We start from the raw sequence: 12,291 nt of genomic DNA on the forward strand, positions 1-12,291 counted from the left end.
ATGTTTTATCTGACTTCCAATCGGGTTTTAGAAAAAGGCATAGTACAATATTGGCAGCTTTTAAGGTTTTAAATGACTTTATTGAATCTATAGATAACAAGCAGCATTGTGCAGCCCTTTTTATTGACCTCTCGAAGGCATTTGATACAGTGGACCACACAGCGCTTAAGCAGACTGTGTAGGGCTGGACTCTCTGAACAAACTGTCAGCTGGTTTGATAACTATCTTACAGACAGAACTCAGTGTGTGCAGGCGGATGGCAACAACTCTCAAAATAAAAAAGGTGTGCCCCAGGGGTCAGTCTTGGGGCCTTTGCTCTTTATCCTTTATATAAATAACATTGATAGTAACGTGTCTAAAGGAAAATTTCATTTTTATGCAGATGACACTGTACTGTATTGTTCAGCACCCACCGCAGACCAGGCCCTCTCCCAATTACAGCTTGATTTTAACACGCTTCAACAGAATCTTTATGATTTAAAACTTGTTCTAAATGCTGAAAAAACAAAAGTCATGCTTTTTTCAAATTTGTAGTCCAAATCAAATCTGCCTTCAATCCTCACTCTACAGGGTACGAGGATTGAATGCGTTTCGAAATACAGATATCTTGGTATTTTAATAGATGAATCTCTTTCTTTGACCTTTCATTTTCAGCAGCTAGCAAAAAGATTAAAACTTAAACTAGGGTTTTATTTCAGAATCAAATCCTGCCTTTCATTCGAATCTAGAAAGAGGCTGGTTGCTGCCACTTTTATGTCTATACTTGACTATGGTGATGTTTTATATATGTACGCTTCGTCTCAAAGTTTATATGTATTGGACACTGTATACCATGGAGCTCTGAGGTTCATCACTGGTTTTAAAGTCCTCACTCACCATTGTGTATCAGTGCGGAGACTTCAACACTGGTATATCTTCATATACAAGGCTATTTTAGGTCTACTTCCATCTTACCTTTTTCAAGATTCAAGAGTTTTATTTGTCTCTTGAAAAAGGTAATATGGAAGTAGACCTTCTGACCTAAATCAATGTAAATAATATCGGGACTTACAATCTTCGTTCACAGGATCTTTTCCTTCTGTCTGTTCCTAAGGTTAGAACTGAATTGGGAAAAAAGGCGTTTAAGTATGCTGCTCCCTCTACATGGAACAAGTTACAGAAATCCATGAAACTTAAGCTGGTCTCATTGGTCACTTTTAAGAGGATGTTGGCCGCATCTAGCTGTAGATGTGTTATGGATTGTGGTTGACTTTAAAGGATTTGCTTTTCAGTTGTTTTATGTTATTATTATTTTTGTGTATTTTGTGTCTGTATGCATGTATGGTTGTACTCTGCCTATCTTGGACAGGACACTCTTGAAAAAGAGATTTTTAATCTCAATGAGTTTCTTCCTGGTTAAATAAAGGTAATAAAAAACAAAAGAGGAACTCACAACATTCAAATCACAAATAATACTACTGATGAAAAAGAACAGGTTGGATGTAAACCACTTTGTTTTCAACTTTAAAATATGATAAAAGTTCACCAGCAGGCATTGATTAATCCCATGTTGTAGCAAAATAAAAAAAATGCGACCAAATCATGTGTTAAGAATTTGGAAGAATGAGTCTGGAGCCCTGTATAGTTATCTTCATAATTATGGTTATCGTCCTAGTGACAGTTATCGTTGTCGTAATAGTTACAGTTATTAATATAGCCGTCATGGTAATTCTGGTTATATGGCTGTTGGTGTGAGACAGACTGAAGCGTGAGTCGTGAGTGTAGCGTGTTACTCTGTCTCTCTGAGCCTCGCGCAGCTCCTGTAGGAAGTCTCTGAGGCCGCTGCGCAGGGTTTCCGGGTCCAGCTCTGGCAGGGCGACGGGCAGCGGGGCGTCTGTCCTCTCTGGAGACACCGGCCGCAACACCACGGTGTTATCAGGAGTCACGTTACCTGACACATCTGACAGAGAGCAGAGAAATCATGCAGAACTTCCTCTCCAGCGCTATTCCACAGACTTCCCTTCAAACTGAATCTGACCTTTGGATGGCGATAGTGAGCAGTGCAGTGGAGACACGCTCCGGTGGCGAGACATCATCCCTGAGGTCAGAGAGGAAGGGGAGGAGCCTGCCGGGCTCCGCCCCCTTCTGCTGCTCCGCCCACTGGCCCCGATGCCCAGTGTCCGTGTGAGCGCCGACTGCAGACTGCACAGCCTGAACTCCAGATCCCTGCGGCCCGCCTCCGCTCGCGATAGCTCCGCCTCCGTCGCAGCCAGACGGCCCTGTGCCTCGCTCAGCTGCAGCTGCGTCTGCGCAGACGCGTCGCTTGCCGACTGAGCGCGCACCGAGAGGTTACGCGCCTCATCCTGAAGCTTCTTCTCGCAGCCGTGAGCCTCCTGCAGCTGCGACGCTAGCTCTCGCTCGCGACTGTGCCAACACGACTCGCTGTCGCTCAGACGCCGCTGTAGAGAGCACAGCTACACATGGACGGAGGTCAAAATTATATCAGACTTTTATGTACTTTAAGAATACAAATTGATAAATGCAGCTGAAACTAGACTGGAATTTCTAGTGAATTTCAAATTTTTTCCCCACACCTCCACTAAATAATTATTACATTAACATTAACATAAATCTACGACGGCGTTTTAGTGCCACGTTAAAAAAATTAAAAAATAAAATCTAAAATCGTAAATCAAGTCATAATATTTTCATTAAAAAGTCAAAATTACAAGAAAAAGTCATAGCAATTTGAGAATAAAGACTAAATATTATAAGAAAAAAGTCGATATTACGAGAATAAAGTCGAAATATTGAGAATAAAGTCAAGATGGCAAGAATAAAGTCATAGCAATTTCTCGTAATTTCAATTTTATTCTCGTATTGCTGCGACTTTATTCTTGTAATTTCTGCTTTTTTCTTGTAATATTTCAACTTTATTCTCGTAATTTTTACCTTTTTTCTCAAAATATTACGATTTATCTTAGTCTCTCGTAATCTTATGATTTTTTTAACATTTTTTAAGGTGGCACTAAAAGGCCGTTGTATGAATCGTATTAAATGACCTCACATTTCTCCCGTGATGTGCAGAGCTCTCACCTCTTTCTGAAGAGAGTTTCTGCTGGTTTCGGTCTCGGCGAGTCTCTGTTTGAGCGAGATCAGTTCTCTGGCGCGCTCCTCCTCTTTCTGCTCGTCCAGCGACAGACGCGTCTGCAGTTCGGCCAGCTGCTTGGCCTTCTGCTCGCGCTCCACGTCCAGAAGCTTCACCTGAGGACAGAGAGGCACACGTCAGACGCCGGCTCTGGCTCTCAGCGCTCAGGTGTTCACGGCGCTTCGGTCTGACCTGTCTGCGTAGCTCCTGCAGCTCCCTGCGCGCCTCCAGTCTGGACCTCTCCACCTCACGCAGACAGCTGCGCAGATCTGACCCCTCCTTCTGCGCAGACGCCAGACTCTCCTCCAGCAGAGACACTCTCTGCTCCTTCTCCTCACACACGCGCTTCACGCTGAACACACATCAATCATCTGCATGACAGTTTGCATACTTTCTGTTCTAATTTCTATTATTTACAGATTTAAAAAAAACCTTTAACGATGTAGTATTCATTAATTTTCATAAGTATAAGCAGAGTACAAGTAAGTGAATTGTATGGAAGCTTTTTTCTGCTGCAGGATAAAAAATTTAAAACGTAAATGTGAGTTTGCGATCTTGCAATTCAGACTTTTTTAGAATTTTCATCTCATAATTCTGCCTTTTTTCCTCAGAATTCTGAATTTATATCTCGCAAGCCACAGAACAAAACTGCGACCTCACAATTTCACTTTTTTCTTGGAGACTGTGAGTTAATAACTCGGACTTCTTAGAGTTGTGAATTTATATCTCACAATTCTAAGTTTACATCACATAATTCTGCCTCTTCTTCTCATGAATTGTGAGAAATAGTTTTTTATCCCGCTGTTGAAACAAGCTTCCGTGGAGTTCGTTAAAGCGTCCGTCACCTGATTCTCTCGCTCTCTGCCGCTCTCAGCGCTTCCCTCAGCTGCGCGTTTGATTGGCTGAGAGCGTCCCTCTCCTTGGTGACATCACTGAGGGAGTGGCGTAGCTCCGCCCCCTCTCGCCTGTGCCCCTCCCCCGCGTCCCGTATCTGGCACAAGCGTTTCTCCATCTCCAGTATCTCTCGTCTGGCGCTGTCACGACTCTCCTCGCTGGACGACAGCAGCGCGCGACACTCCTCCAGCTACAGGAGGAAAAACGCAGTTACACATCTGCTGTGTTTTGCTCTTCAGACATGCTGAGGTTTGAAGCGCACACCTCTCTGAGCGTCGTGTCTGCTCGCGTCTGCTGGTCTGCGCAGCTCTCCTGCAGTCTGCGCAGCTCCCGGCCGTGTGCACCGGCTGCGTCCTGCAGCTCACTGCGCAGCTCCTGCACTTCTGCGTTTAGAGCCGCAACTGCAGCCTACAGACAGATGAACACCTCAGTGTATAACACACGTCATCTTCAGATTACTACCCAACAGACACTTCCATTATAAATCAACACTCATCCACACAATAGCTGTTTCCATCCACGTATTTTCATGCCAATTTTGGGATCCTGCAATAAATAACGCCAAGATGAGCGCAAAATATGAAAATGCGCATAATATTTGTTCTCTTGAACATGGGATGAAAGCGGTGCTTTATCGCAACTGTTTTTTATGCAATAAATTTTTTTCCTTCCAATAGTGATTTTACATCTCACAATTTTGAGGTTTTTTCTCTGAAATCAGTTTATATCTCGCCGTTTTGACTTTTTCTTGGAATTGGGAGTTTACGTCTCGCAGCTCTGTTTTGTTTCCTCTACGGAATAAATAAAAAAAGGAATTCTGACTTTATCTCAGAGTTCTGACTTTTTTCTTTCAATTATGAGTTTATATCACACAATTCAGACTTTTCTTCTTAGAATTGAGAGTTTATATCTCGTAATTCTGAGTATATTTTTGCAATTCTAACTTTTAAAAGAAGTCTATAACCAAATAAATTCCTTGGCGCCTTCAAGTGATTTTGTTCTTTTGAACGCAAGGAATGAAAACGGCGCTTTATTTGCCATTTTCAGAAGATATCCCAGTTTTTTGCATAGATGAATTTCTCATCTTTGGATGGAAACACAGCTGATGTTGAAAGCAATAGTGAAGTTGTCTGACCCGCTCCTGGTCTCTGAGCACCACGGTCTCTCGGTTCAGTCGCTCCAGCTCCAGCGCTGCAGTACTCAGCTCCACCTGTAGGGCGCTCACCTGCTCCGACAGAACCGTCTTCTCTGCCTCCTTCATGGACAGCGCCTGCACACCAGTGTTCATTTTGGCAGGCTTTTTTTGATTTAGTCTTAGTCTTTATCTTGAGAGAAAAATGCTTAATAGTCTTAGTCACATTTTAGTCATTTGAGTCTTTCATAGTTTTAGTCTAGTTTTAGTCGCCGAAAAGTCATTGCATTTTTGTCAACTTTTAGTCAAACTGCAGTTACCAACATTTATTTTGGTAGCTATTTTATATGTAGTCTTCAAACAAAAATAGTCATTACCAAATCAATTAAGTTTATGAGAAATTTGAATTAAGGATTGAATTTGGGAAAAACTGGAATAAATTCAAATTTTTTGGTAGAGATACAAATTTAACAAATTTTTCAGATACAGTAGGTTTATATAACAAGTATATATTTATTTAACATCTTTTGTTGGTTAATATTAATGGCATAGATAGGTAGGCTATTTAATTAGGAATGCTGTCCATTTAAGACGGATGCATGTAATACTGACACACATTCAGATTTCACCCACCTGTTTACATTCACTTAAGCCATAACCGACTGTATTTACATGAGATGCTCTACACGATATACATGTGGACTGCTGTGTGTATATTTGAGAACTGATCGCGCGCTGTGTGAGAACTGATCGCGCGCTGTGTGAGAACTGATCGCGCGCTGTGTGAGAACTGATCGCGCGCTGTATGAGAACTGATCGCGCGCTGTATGAGACCTGATCGCACGCTGTATGAGAACTGATCGCACGCTGTGTGACAACTGAGAACTGATCGCACGCTGTGTGAGAACTGAGAACTGATCGCACGCTGTGTGAGAACTGATCGCGCGCTGTGTGAGAACTGATTGCGCGCTGTATGAGAACTGATTGCGCGCTGTGTGAGAACTGATCGCGCGCTGTGTGAGAACTGATTGCGCGCTGTGTGAGAACTGATCGCGCGCTGTGTGAGAACTGAGAACTGATCGCGCGCTGTGTGAGAACTGAGAACTGATCGCGCGCTGTGTGAGAACTGATCGCGCGCTGTGTGAGAACTGATTGCGCGCTGTATGAGAACTGATTGCGCGCTGTGTGAGAACTGATTGCGCGCTGTATGAGAACTGTGAGAACTGATCGCGCGCTGTGTGAGAACTGATTGCGCGCTGTATGAGAACTGATTGCGCGCTGTGTGAGAACTGATTGCGCGCTGTGTGAGAACTGATTGCGCGCTGTATGAGAACTGATTGCGCGCTGTATGAGAACTGTGAGAACTGATCGCGCGCTGTGTGAGAACTGAGAACTGATTGCGCGCTGTGTGAGAACTGATTGCGCGCTGTGTGAGAACTGATTGCGCGCTGTATGAGAACTGTGAGAACTGATCGCGCGCTGTATGAGAACTGATCGCGCGCTGTATGAGAACTGATTGCGCGCTGTGTGAGAACTGAGAACTGATCGCACGCTGTATGAGAACTGTGAGAACTGATCGCGCGCTGTATGAGAACTGTGAGAACTGATCGCGCGCTGTGTGAGAACTGAGAACTGATCGCGCGCTGTATGAGAACTGATCGCGCGCTGTATGAGAACTGATTGCGCGCTGTGTGAGAACTGAGAACTGATTGCGCGCTGTATGAGAACTGTGAGAACTGATCGCGCGCTGTGTGAGAACTGAGAACTGATCGCGCGCTGTGTGAGAACTGAGAACTGATCGCACGCTGTATGAGAACTGATTGCGCGCTGTATGAGAACTGTGAGAACTGATCGCGCGCTGTGTGAGAACTGAGAACTGATCGCGCGCTGTGTGAGAACTGAGAACTGATCGCGCGCTGTGTGAGAACTGAGAACTGATCGCACGCTGTATGAGAACTGATTGCGCGCTGTGTGAGAACTGAGAACTGATCGCACGCTGTATGAGAACTGATCGCGCGCTGTGTGAGAACTGATTGCGCGCTGTGTGAGAACTGATTGCGCGCTGTATGAGAACTGATCGCGCGCTGTGTGAGAACTGATTGCGCGCTGTGTGAGAACTGATTGCGCGCTGTATGAGAACTGTGAGAACTGATCGCGCGCTGTGTGAGAACTGATCGCGCGCTGTGTGAGAACTGATCGCGCGCTGTGTGAGAACTGATCGCGCGCTGTGTGAGAACTGATTGCGCGCTGTATGAGAACTGATCGCACGCTGTATGAGAACTGATTGCGCGCTGTGTGAGAACTGATTGCGCGCTGTATGAGAACTGTGAGAACTGATCGCGCGCTGTGTGAGAACTGATCGCACGCTGTATGAGAACTGATTGCGCGCTGTGTGAGAACTGATTGCGCGCTGTATGAGAACTGATTGCGCGCTGTATGAGAACTGTGAGAACTGATCGCGCGCTGTGTGAGAACTGAGAACTGATTGCGCGCTGTGTGAGAACTGATTGCGCGCTGTGTGAGAACTGATTGCGCGCTGTATGAGAACTGTGAGAACTGATCGCGCGCTGTGTGAGAACTGATTGCGCGCTGTATGAGACCTGATCGCGCGCTGTGTGAGAACTGAGAACTGATTGCGCGCTGTGTGAGAACTGAGAACTGATCGCACGCTGTATGAGAACTGATCGCGCGCTGTGTGAGAACTGATCGCGCGCTGTGTGAGAACTGATCGCGCGCTGTGTGAGAACTGATGTATGAGAACTGATTGCGCGCTGTGTGAGAACTGAGAACTGATCGCACGCTGTATGAGAACTGATTGCGCGCTGTATGAGAACTGATCGCGCGCTGTATGAGAACTGATTGCGCGCTGTGTGAGAACTGATCGCGCGCTGTGTGAGAACTGATCGCGCGCTGTGTGAGAACTGATTGCGCGCTGTATGAGAACTGATCGCGCGCTGTATGAGAACTGATTGCGCGCTGTATGAGAACTGATTGCGCGCTGTGTGAGAACTGATCGCGCGCTGTGTGAGAACTGATTGCGCGCTGTGTGAGAACTGATTGCGCGCTGTATGAGAACTGAGACCTGATCGCGCGCTGTGTGAGAACTGAGAACTGATCGCACGCTGTGTGAGAACTGAGAACTGATCGCACGCTGTGTGAGAACTGATTGCGCGCTGTATGAGAACTGATTGCGCGCTGTGAGAGAACTGATCGCGCGCTGTGTGAGAACTGAGAACTGATCGCGCGCTGTGTGAGAACTGAGAACTGATCGCACGCTGTATGAGAACTGATCGCGCGCTGTGTGAGAACTGATTGCGCGCTGTGTGAGAACTGATTGCGCGCTGTATGAGAACTGAGACCTGATCGCGCGCTGTGTGAGAACTGAGAACTGATCGCACGCTGTGTGAGAACTGATTGCGCGCTGTATGAGAACTGTGAGAACTGATCGCGCGCTGTGTGAGAACTGAGAACTGATCGCGCGCTGTGTGAGAACTGAGAACTGATCGCACGCTGTATGAGAACTGATCGCGCGCTGTGTGAGAACTGATTGCGCGCTGTGTGAGAACTGATTGCGCGCTGTATGAGAACTGTGAGAACTGATCGCGCGCTGTGTGAGAACTGATCGCGCGCTGTGTGAGAACTGATCGCGCGCTGTGTGAGAACTGATCGCGCGCTGTGTGAGAACTGATTGCGCGCTGTATGAGAACTGATCGCGCGCTGTGTGAGAACTGATTGCGCGCTGTGTGAGAACTGATTGCGCGCTGTATGAGAACTGTGAGAACTGATTGCGCGCTGTATGAGAACTGTGAGAACTGATCGCGCGCTGTGTGAGAACTGATCGCACGCTGTATGAGAACTGATTGCGCGCTGTGTGAGAACTGATTGCGCGCTGTGTGAGAACTGATTGCGCGCTGTATGAGAACTGATTGCGCGCTGTATGAGAACTGTGAGAACTGATCGCGCGCTGTGTGAGAACTGAGAACTGATTGCGCGCTGTGTGAGAACTGATTGCGCGCTGTGTGAGAACTGATTGCGCGCTGTATGAGAACTGTGAGAACTGATCGCGCGCTGTGTGAGAACTGATTGCGCGCTGTATGAGACCTGATCGCGCGCTGTGTGAGAACTGAGAACTGATTGCGCGCTGTGTGAGAACTGAGAACTGATCGCACGCTGTATGAGAACTGATCGCGCGCTGTGTGAGAACTGATCGCGCGCTGTGTGAGAACTGATCGCGCGCTGTATGAGAACTGATTGCGCGCTGTGTGAGAACTGATTGCGCGCTGTGTGAGAACTGATTGCGCGCTGTGTGAGAACTGAGAACTGATCGCACGCTGTATGAGAACTGATTGCGCGCTGTATGAGAACTGATCGCGCGCTGTATGAGAACTGATCGCGCGCTGTATGAGAACTGATTGCGCGCTGTATGAGAACTGATCGCGCGCTGTATGAGACCTGAGAACTGATTGCGCGCTGTATGAGACCTGAGAACTGATCGCGCGCTGTATGAGAACTGATCGCGCGCTGTATGAGAACTGATTGCACGCTGTGTGAGAACTGATCGCGCGCTGTATGAGAACTGATTGCACGCTGTGTGAGAACTGATCGCGCGCTGTATGAGACCTGAGAACTGATCGCGCGCTGTATGAGAACTGAGAACTGATCGCGCGCTGTATGAGAACTGATCACTGATCGCGCGCTGTATGAGAACTGATTGCGCGCTGTATGAGAACTGATCACTGATCGCGCGCTGTATGAGAACTGATTGCGCGCTGTGTGAGAACTGATCGCGCGCTGTGTGAGAACTGAGAACTGATTGCGCGCTGTGTGAGAACTGAGAACTGATCGCGCGCTGTGTGAGAACTGAGAACTGATTGCGCGCTGTGTGAGAACTGAGAACTGATCGCGCGCTGTGAGAACTGAGAACTGATTGCGCGCTGTGTGAGAACTGAGAACTGATCGCGCGCTGTGTGAGAACTGAGAACTGATCGCGCGCTGTGTGAGAACTGAGAACTGATCGCGCGCTGTGTGAGAACTGATCGCGCGCTGTATGAGAACTGATCGCGCGCTGTATGAGAACTGATCGCGCGCTGTGTGAGAACTGAGAACTGATCGCGCGCTGTGTGAGAACTGAGAACTGATCGCGCGCTGTGTGAGAACTGATTGCGCGCTGTATGAGAACTGAGAACTGATTGCGCGCTGTATGAGAACTGATCGCGCGCTGTGTGAGAACTGATCGCGCGCTGTGTGAGAACTGAGAGAACTGATCGCGCGCTGTGTGAGAACTGATCGCGCGCTGTGTGAGAACTGATCGCGCGCTGTATGAGAACTGATCGCGCGCTGTATGAGAACTGATCGCGCGCTGTATGAGAACTGAGAACTGATCGCGCGCTGTGTGAGAACTGAGAACTGATCGCGCGCTTTATGAGACCTGATTGCGCGCTGTATGAGACCTGATTGCGCGCTGTATGAGACCTGATCGCGCGCTGTATGAGAACTGATCGCGCGCTGTATGAGAACTGATCGCGCGCTGTGTGAGAACTGAGAGAACTGATCGCGCGCTGTGTGAGAACTGAGAACTGATCGCGCGCTGTGTGAGAACTGAGAACTGATCGCGCGCTTTATGAGACCTGATTGCGCGCTGTATGAGACCTGATCGCGCGCTGTATGAGACCTGATCGCGCGCTGTATGAGAACTGATCGCGCGCTGTATGAGAACTGATCGCGCGCTGTATGAGAACTGATTGCGCGCTGTATGAGAACTGATTGCGCGCTGTATGAGAACTGATCGCGCGCTGTATGAGACCTGATCGCGCGCTGTGTGAGACCTGATCGCGCGCTGTATGAGAACTGATCGCGCGCTGTATGAGAACTGATTGCGCGCTGTATGAGACCTGATCGCGCGCTGTATGAGAACTGATCGCGCGCTGTATGAGAACTGATCGCGCGCTGTATGAGAACTGATCGCGCGCTGTATGAGAACTGATTGCGCGCTGTATGAGAACTGATCGCGCGCTGTATGAGACCTGATTGCGCGCTGTATGAGACCTGATCGCGCGCTGTATGAGAACTGAGACCTGATTGCGCGCTGTATGAGAACTGAGACCTGATTGCGCGCTGTATGAGAACTGATTGCGCGCTGTATGAGAACTGATTGCGCGCTTTATGAGACCTGATTGCGCGCTGTATGAGAACTGATCGCGCGCTGTATGAGAACTGAGACCTGATTGCGCGCTGTATGAGAACTGAGACCTGATTGCGCGCTGTATGAGAACTGATCGCGCGCTGTATGAGAACTGAGACCTGATTGCGCGCTGTATGAGAACTGAGACCTGATTGCGCGCTGTATGAGAACTGAGACCTGATTGCGCGCTGTATGAGAACTGATCGCGCGCTTTATGAGACCTGATTGCGCGCTGTATGAGAACTGATCGCGCGCTGTGTGAGAACTGATCGCGCGCTGTGTGAGAACTGAGATATATATCGTCTGAGATAATATCCTCATTTTTGTTTAAACGATGTGTGATTTGACATTATTGAGTATTTTGCAAAAACCATTCACAGCACAGAGTGCACGCTTATATTACGTGAGGTCTAGACTAGTGTGTGTTTAGAGCGTTCTTTCACTGCATGATTTAGTCTAATACAACACATTTAGAATGATCACAAATTCAAGACATGCGGCAGAAAATGTATATATATATATATATATATATATATATATATATATATATATATATACACACACACACCACTTCATATAGTTAATCAGTTTCTCCAAAATTACCACGATTACAAATGTGATATTGATTTTTTTACAACAGTTCAATAAACAAATTAATTAAGAGACTTATGTTTTAGACACCATATTTCCTGTTTATGTGGTATTTCAACAACAAAAATGATTCCAAACACAGTCACAGCACTGTTTAGTGTCTCTGAGCAACATGACCGTGTTTCGTTCCTGAATGAATCAATCAATCGTTTAAATGATTCGGTTCAGTCGCAATGACTCTTATCTACAGTGACTTGATGCCACCTGCTGGCGGTTTTAATTTCACATTCAAAGTAGCTTTTTATTATTTAAATTATTTCAAATATAATTATTCCATGGTGTGTCTGAATACTGGATTCTGATTGG

General features: G+C 46.9%; 1 protein-coding gene across 1 annotated transcript in view; it reads right to left on the reverse strand.

The window, feature by feature from the left end:
• The window catches only part of LOC306867894 (uncharacterized protein), a 51,148-nt gene that overhangs the window by 17,377 nt on the left and 21,480 nt on the right, over positions 1–12,291 (reverse strand). The window contains exons 21-27 of the mRNA XM_079413832.1: positions 5,157–5,291; positions 4,286–4,429; positions 3,973–4,211; positions 3,320–3,479; positions 3,076–3,243; positions 2,018–2,453; positions 1,773–1,939 (exon numbers count right to left, since the gene is read on the reverse strand). Coding sequence (XP_079269958.1) covers positions 1,773–1,939; positions 2,018–2,453; positions 3,076–3,243; positions 3,320–3,479; positions 3,973–4,211; positions 4,286–4,429; positions 5,157–5,291 — 1,449 coding nt within the window. The remainder of the gene's footprint in view (positions 1–1,772; positions 1,940–2,017; positions 2,454–3,075; positions 3,244–3,319; positions 3,480–3,972; positions 4,212–4,285; positions 4,430–5,156; positions 5,292–12,291) is intronic.

This window comes from Barbus barbus (assembly GCF_936440315.1).
Source record: "Barbus barbus genome assembly, chromosome: 49".
Classification (NCBI taxonomy): Eukaryota; Metazoa; Chordata; class Actinopteri; order Cypriniformes; family Cyprinidae; genus Barbus; species Barbus barbus.